The sequence below is a fragment of the Octopus bimaculoides genome, chromosome 1 (assembly GCF_001194135.2).
Source record: "Octopus bimaculoides isolate UCB-OBI-ISO-001 chromosome 1, ASM119413v2, whole genome shotgun sequence".
Taxonomy (NCBI): Eukaryota; Metazoa; Mollusca; class Cephalopoda; order Octopoda; family Octopodidae; genus Octopus; species Octopus bimaculoides.
The window spans coordinates 65,614,241-65,622,402 of NC_068981.1; the positions used below are offsets into that span (position 1 = coordinate 65,614,241).

Below are 8,162 nucleotides of genomic sequence, written 5' to 3' on the forward strand. Positions count from 1 at the left end.
CCCCCCCCACCAATACCACTTGACAGTTGATGCTGATGTGTTTATGTCCCCATAACTTAGTGGTTCGGCAAAAGACTGATGCAATACATACTAGTCTTACAAAGAACAAGTCCAGAAGTTGATTTCATCAACTAAAACCCTTTAAGGCGGTACTCCAGCATGGCCGCAGTCAAACGACTGAAACAAGTACAAGAATAGAAGAATAGGAAAAAAAAAAAAAAAAAACCCAATAGAGCAGAGCTTATTTTTTCAACTTTTACAAAATAATTTGATTCTTGTAACTTGAATTTAAATCTTTGTCAGGAAGAACTATAGAATTCAAAATGATCACTTCTGGAGGGATATGAACCTTAGAACCTGTAAAAGATTAAAAATAAATAAGATTAGCTAAGGCATATTTTGCAAGATAAATTTTCAACAAAACAGACAACAGAAGGTTTGTTTGAATTAGCATATTAGAAATGCCTTCAACCTGGATGCAAGCTGTATCTACTGCATAACATTTTAAGCAATTGTCTGGCTTTGGGCTTGCTAATATTTTGTGAGTGAAAATCATAGATGGAAATACAAGCCTGTTATGTGTGAGTCTGTGCATGATTGTGTATGTATTCATGTTTTCTCCTTGTCATGAAATTGTGTACTGCTCCAGTAAAGTTTCCTCTGATCCTTGCCAGCATGGACAGTAAAACAATGATGATAATGATAAAACTGTCACACTATTTGAGCTATATAGTTTTAACCTTTTAGCATTTAAACCAGCCACAATATTCTACCTGTTTTATGTTCAAAATGACCAAATTTGGCCTCTCATACCAAACTCACAATATAATTCTAAAAATTAACAGTTAATTCATCAAAATCTCAATGTAACGAAATAAAGCATGATTAATTCAAAACAATGTGAATAAATAAGCATTACATTCTACAGAGTAATCTGAATACTAAAGAGTTAAATAACTAAGCATGTGATCAGCACAGTGTTATGCAAATGACAGATAAATGCCCATCCACCAGATGATTCTAATAAGCTATTCCTAATAAGCACTTCTAATATGCTGGGTAAATTGAGACACAGAATTAAGTGTAGTGGAACACATGAAATGTTAATCCAATACTACATTTATCATTCATTTTGTTCCTACAGCTATTGAATATCTGTATTTTTATATTTCTTTCAGCTGTAACTGATAACTGGCACTCTGTCAATTACAACAACGAAGATTTTGGTTGATCTGATCAACGGAACAGCCTGCTCGTGAAATTAACGTGCATGTGGCTGAGCACTCCACAGACACATGTATCCTTAATGTAGTTCTCAGGGAGATTCAGTGTGACAAGGCTGGCCTTTTGAAATACAGGTACTACTCATTTTTGCCAGCTGAGTGGACTGGAGCAACGTGAAATAAAGTGTCTTGCTCAAGGACACAACACGTCACCAGGAATTGAATTCATGAACTTACAATCATAAGCTGAATACCATAACCACTAAGCCATTCACCTTTAGCTGTATGAGGCTGAATATTAGGTTTTAAACAGACAATATGGCAAAATCAAAGTGTTTTTTTGTAATTCACCTCAAAGTATAAACTATGCAATGTATATATCACCACTGATTTAAAATCCGCTTTTTCATGTATTTGAGTTTATTGGGGCAAATGTTCTACAGCTTGATGCCCTTCCCAATGCCAACCACTTTAAAGCATGTAAAGTGGCACTAGTGAGTTACCACATAGCCTGCAAAACTAAGAAGGCTTTCAAATGAGTGGGGTTACAGTAGTGAGGGAGGTGACTTTATACTATAGAATGAGGGGTGAAAGTGTGACAGAAGGGGCTAGAAAAGAACAGGTGGCAAGCTGGCAGAAATGTTAGCATGGTGGGTGAAATGCTTAGCGGTATTTCGTCTGCCATTACGTTAAGAGTTCAAATTCCGCCGAGGTCGACACAGCTTTTCAGATTATGAAAGAGAAGGTGGGTCAAACAGGAAAGAAAATAATAGTGGTCATGAGGTGTCAGGGTGGACCATCAAGATACAAGGAGAGCAGAAGTGAGTGAGGACAAAAGAACATAAAGTGTGGATGGGTAGAGGTAAGAGTGTAAGGGAGAATAAGAGATAGTTAAAGAATGGCTGACAGGGTGAATATAATTATTTCTACTCTAGGCACAAGGCCCTGAAAATTTTTGGGAAAGGGACTAGTCGATTACATCAACCCCAGTGTTTCACTGGTACTTAATTTATCGACCCTGAAAGGATGAAAGGCAAAGTCAACCTTGGTGGAATTTGAACTCAGAATGTAAAGGTGGACAAAATACTGCTAAGCATTTTGCCCGGCGTGCTAACAATTCTGCCAGCTTGCCGTTTTAGGGTGAATATAATGAAGAACAAGTGATGATAAGTTGGAGGGGTGACTAATGATACAAGAGCTGAGAGGTGGGGTGAGGAGGGCAGCGGAATAGCAATGAGAGGCTGAGACATGTGGTAGGCTGTAAGAGTGTTGAGCAGATATATGAAATAGGGAGAGGTGTATGATGGTAAAGGAGAGAAAATTTGGTGACTCAAGAAGGTGGTCAATGTATATTGTCAATATTAAGAAAGAAAGATGGATAACAAGTGAAATGGTATGGATTAGTAAGAAGGATAAGTTTATCAGAGAAAAGTTAGTGAAGTGTGAAGTTTTGATGACATTTAATTACAACAGCAGAATATTTAGCTGATAAATGGTAGGAATGACTAGAAGGTAAAACGGGTGGCAGCTGTGCACATTAGGCTTCCAGAATCTGTTTCACTGAGGTGGGCAAGTCTTCCTGATAACCAATTATCACCAGTCATCTTAGTCTTTTGTCATCTCCTCCATGAGGTTCTACATAAGGCACAGGTGTGACTGTATGGTTAAGAAGCTTGCTTCCTAACTGAGTGGATTTGGGAAACAGAAACTGAAGGAAGCCTATTCTGCATGTGTGTTGTATGCCCTTGTCTCAACATCGTGTGATGATTGTAAGCAATCATCAGTCATTTTCCAGTTTGAGGGAAAATATTACTTTGCTTGAAAAGAGGTGAGGGTTAGCAACAGGAAAGGTGTCTGGCCATAGAAAAATCTGCTTCAACAAATTCCACCTGACCCATGCAAGTACAGAAAATTGGACATTAAATGTTTTTTTTTTATGCATATAGTTTAATTTCTTTCTCAATAAAACTAAATTTCCTTAAAATAGTAAATTTAAATGAAGTAAAGAACAAAGAGCCAAGATTGATTATTATAAAAGATATTTACCTATGACTGTTATGGAAGGATTCAGTCTACCATCATCTGTAAATAAGGCTGGGATATCAAGCTTTGCAAAGGGTTTGTTTGGATTCGGGTCATTAGGAGTGCCTTCAACTCGGCTCCAAGCTCCTACAATACTGTTCCAACCGACAATGCTGTACAGAATACAACTGTGGTCCTGTTGAGATAATAGAGAGCTAAGTAATGTATGAATTTATATAGAAATCTATATAAAAATAAAAAAATTACATTATATTTCAAATTGGTTCTTTAATTTCATGATCTTACGTTTAAAAAGATCAAAGCACAGAAAGTTAATGAACACAAGAAATTACTGCTAATATATAATAAAACATATCTAGATTTTTCTAGATGTCCTGATTGCTGGGATTTAAGGCATGTAATAATATGATTTTAATTTAAATATGAGCATATCAACATGGACAACCTCAAGTAGATTGTATTTAGAAATTTAAACTTTTAGCATTTAAACCAGCCATATCTGACCGAAATATTTTGACATTTTAATGTTCAAACTGGCCTGATCCATCATCTCACACCTACTTTACAATGTTATAATAAAAATAAACAACCACATCACTGAAATCTTGAAGCTATGAGATAATGCATGATTAATTCAAAACAATGTGAATAAATAAACATCACATTTGACAAAGAAATTTGAATGCTAAAGGGTTAAACAAACACAGATTTGAAAATATTCATTTAATTTCCTTCTCAGCAAAACTAAACATTTAAAATAGTAAAGAACACTTGAAGAACTGCAATGGTTAAGAAGTTCACTTTGCATGGCACCATGGGCAAATGTCTTTTACCGTTGTCTTGCGTAAAACAATATCTTGCAAGTGGAAATTAGTGGACAAAAACAATGTAGAACTTTGTCATTTGTGTGTGTGCGTGCGTAAACATAAGTGAGAAAATGCAAAAACTGATGCTCTTTGAATGAGGTCTTCTGCAATGTTTATTCTGCATCAAGTTACTTATTTTTGTATGTATATATATGTGTGTGTGTATATATATATATATATATATATATATATATACACACACACATACACACATATAGATGCTTGCTCACATGTGTATACATTTATATATCTTTTCTATTGTTTCAGTCATTGAATTGCAGCCTGCTGGGGCACTTCCTTGGAGGGTTTAGTCAAATGAATCAACCCCCAGTACTAATTTTTAAGTTTGGTACATATTGTATTAGTCTGTTTTGCTGAACAACTAACTTTTATGTAAACACTAACACTGGATGTCAAGTGGAACACACACACACACGACAGGCTTCTGCACAATAAGTGAATTCACTTACAAGGCACTTACTAGGGCTATAGTAGAGTACACTTAAAGTGCCATGCAGAGAGACTGGACCCAAAATCACATGGTCACCACTTGAGCTCCTTACCTAACCACATGGCCATGCTTTCACACACACACACAGACACAAACTAAAAGTACTTACCTGGAGAACTGCATCTTCCAAAATAATCGATTCACGTAATCGGACACCAGCTTTCACTTTCACATTTTTACCAATTGTCACATTTGGTCCAACCTAGTGAAGAGAGAAAGATATAAATTAGAAGATGAGTAGTGTAAATGTAAGACACTGCCTTAACAGATTCCTCAGTTTCCAAATTCAATTGATAAAAAGGTATATAGCAAATCATGACATGACATTTTTTTTAAAAATTAGGTTAGGCATTGTCAATCTCCCTATGAATAAGATATTTAAAGCACTGCCAGACAAATGAGATTGATGTGACCAATGCCCACTCTGAATATCAGAACGTTTGCAACAGAGTAGACTTTGATCAAGGCACTAAACTAAATAGATGTTAAACTTGGTGTCATACTATGCTTCTCTCCCATTGTATCTTATGAACCTTGTGAATCATAGAAATTTTATTTCAACTTGTTTTTGAGAAATATATATATAAATAACAGGCAAAAAGAACTGACTGAAATGTAGAACCAACAAAAACCTCAAAGTTAATAGCACAATAGAATCCATACAAACTCTAGCAGTAATTTCTTCTCTAAACCATGGGCAAATGCAAACATGTTAAGAGTTTTTCTGTTATATTTCTTATGCTGCCTAATTTTTCTTTTTTTCCTATTTAATAATAGTTGGAACAAGATTACGTATCAATTGTTTAAAATCTCTAAGTCAATGTAAGTCAATCTGTCAGTAACATAATACCTATTCTTAGGAACATTATAGAGTATCTATCATTATCGACGGAGGGAAGGATGTTAGTGATGAAAAGGTAAGGTTTGGAGAAGTCAAATGGTTTCAACTGAAATCTGAAACTAGACTGCAGTGCTGGTTAACTGAAGGCTTAATTTTATTCAATAGCTCACGTTAGGAGATTAATGGTTAATTCAAAATCATAAGGAAGAAAGTTTGGTCAACAAACTCTTTTAACCTTGTCTAGCATGTTTAATAAAAAGAATATAGAACTAATCACTAAAACAACAAAACAATAATAACAAAAGTAGCAGCACTGAGAAATGAAAGTAAACCTCAAGAACTTACAACACATGTAGGGTCTACTTGAGCAGTAGGGTGGATATAGACATCACCAATGATTTTTGGAGAATCTTCTGTATTCACAGCCAGCCTTTCAGGGTGGGTTTTATTATAAATGGCAAGATAATGGCGATTTGCATATACAGCAGCTCTAGAAAAAAAAAGAGACAGAAGAAAATGTTAACAAAGAAGGCAAACAACTGTAGCATCAACAAACAAATATATAGGGTACCATGAAATGTTTAATAAAGACCAAACTGTTGTGTGGCTAAATCTCTCAACTCAGGTAAGAATTTCTGATCTACTGTAAGGATTTTATTATGTTTTTGGTGCTGAACTCTTCAATTCCATATACTTTGTTTGGTCCAACTTTGGGAAATAACTAACTAATCTGGGAACATGAAATTTTCACTGATATACTAGCCGTTCTCATCATGTCCTCATCATTTTACATTTGCATTCCATTCTGATATGCGTTGGGTTGGGCAGGTTGTTGTGGTCTTATTCCTTATTTGAAGTTACTACTCTGAGAAAATTTGGAGAAACATATCTTGCTCATACATTCTATTTTGGGCAGGCTGATTTCCTTTCCAAGCATCAAATAATTCACAGGTATATTGGGTGCACTTTATCATGGCATCACCACTACAGAAGTTATCATTTCCGTGACAACACTAAAAATTACCTTATACTGTGTTCATCGAACCGAATCCGACGACTGGCATCCATGCCAACCTCTCCTTCATTAGACACTAAACTCTGCTTGCAAAGACCTGTTGGGGGCAAGTGAAATCGTAATTGAACCATACTCGATGACTGGCACCTGCGCCAGTGGAGCATTAACAGCACTGTCCGAGCGTGTTCATTGCCAGAGCAGCTGTCTGGTTTCCGTGCTAGTGGCCCGTAAATAGCACCATTTGAGTGTAATCATTACCAGTGTTGCCTTCTAGCACTTTTGCTGGTGGCACATTAGAAAATCATTTGAGCGAGGTCGTTGCCAGTGCCGCTGGACTGGCTCCCATGCAGGTGGTACATAAAATACACCTTTTTGAGCGTGGCCGTTGCCAGTACGGTGTGACTGGCCCTCGTGCCAGTGGCATGTAAAAGCACCCACTACACTCTTGGAGTGGTTGGCATTAGGAAGGGCATCCAGCTGTAGAAACTATGCCAGATCAGACTGGAGCCTGGTGCAACCATCTGGTTCGCCAGTCCTCAGTCAAATCGTCCAACCCATGCCAGCATGGAAAGCAGACGTTAAACGATAATGATGATAAAGCAAAGTAAATACAAACAACAAAGACCAACAAAATTCCAAAGGACATTCACAGTTATTAATAGTATTGTTAGGCTGATGCTCAAAGAAGGAAAATAGTTATAGAGTAAAAGTTTAACATTTCAGACATAATCCTTTGATGGATACCAGTGGAAAGTCCAGGAGAGACTAGGAAGTGAGATCTCTTTTTCTAACTCCTTTCCTCCAGTATCTGATGTTGGAAATGTTATACTTTAATTCTACAACTTTATTTTCTTTCTTTGAATGTCAATCAAATAAATATCAACTGTGAACATCCCTTGGACTTTCATTGTTTTTTTGTTATTTGTATTTACTTTGCTTTATATATTTCCATTTCGACCAGTAAACAATGGGAAAGGTATTCATCTATCCCATCCAATTCCAAACGCAATATAGGAGGACTCTTTCGTTAGAAAAGTAACAGAAGTAACTGAGAAGAGAGATATGCCATTCCTCTCTGAGATATATCAGTGTAATAATTCATCATCATCGTTGTCGTTTAACGTCTGCTTTCCATGTTAGCATGGGTTGGACGATTTGACTGAGGACTGGTGAACCAGATGGTTACACCAGGCTCCAATCTGATTTGGCAGAGTTTCTACAGCTGGATGCCCTTCCTAACGCCAACCACTCCGAGAGTGTAGTTATTAGATAAAACAAACCGACCTCAACAGAACTCCCTAATCTCCTAGTTCTAACTACATAGACATTGTCAGTAGCTGCCACAAAGCAATTGCATTACATCAGTTAGACATTCAGTTACATTTGAGGCTAAACATGTATGACGTTCAGATTAAGTATTGACAAAAAGTAGAAAGGAAACCATCATCATCTTTTAACATCCATTCTCGATACTGGTAGAGAGCTGCCCAGGCTTCATTTGTTTGTTTGGCATGGTTTCTATAGCTGGATGCTCTTCCTGATGCCAACCACTTTACAGAGTGTACTGGGCGCTTTTACGTAACACTGACAAAGGGGCTTTTATGTGACACTGGCAGGGGCATTTTTACATGGCATCTGCATGGACACTTTTACGTGGCACTGG

The 8,162-nt window shown here is 36.8% G+C and overlaps 1 protein-coding gene across 2 annotated transcripts in view; it reads right to left on the reverse strand.

The window, feature by feature from the left end:
• Positions 1 to 6: 6 nt before the first annotated feature.
• LOC106870705 (mannose-1-phosphate guanyltransferase alpha-A) overlaps positions 7 to 8,162 on the reverse strand; it is a 30,142-nt gene continuing 21,986 nt past the window's right edge. For both annotated transcript variants that reach the window (XM_014916884.2, XM_014916891.2), the window contains 4 exons: positions 5,830 to 5,974; positions 4,753 to 4,845; positions 3,270 to 3,441; positions 7 to 357 (listed from right to left, as the gene is read on the reverse strand). In XM_014916884.2, the coding sequence (XP_014772370.1) occupies positions 257 to 357; positions 3,270 to 3,441; positions 4,753 to 4,845; positions 5,830 to 5,974 (511 nt within the window). In that variant the 3' untranslated portion in view covers positions 7 to 256. The remainder of the gene's footprint in view (positions 358 to 3,269; positions 3,442 to 4,752; positions 4,846 to 5,829; positions 5,975 to 8,162) is intronic.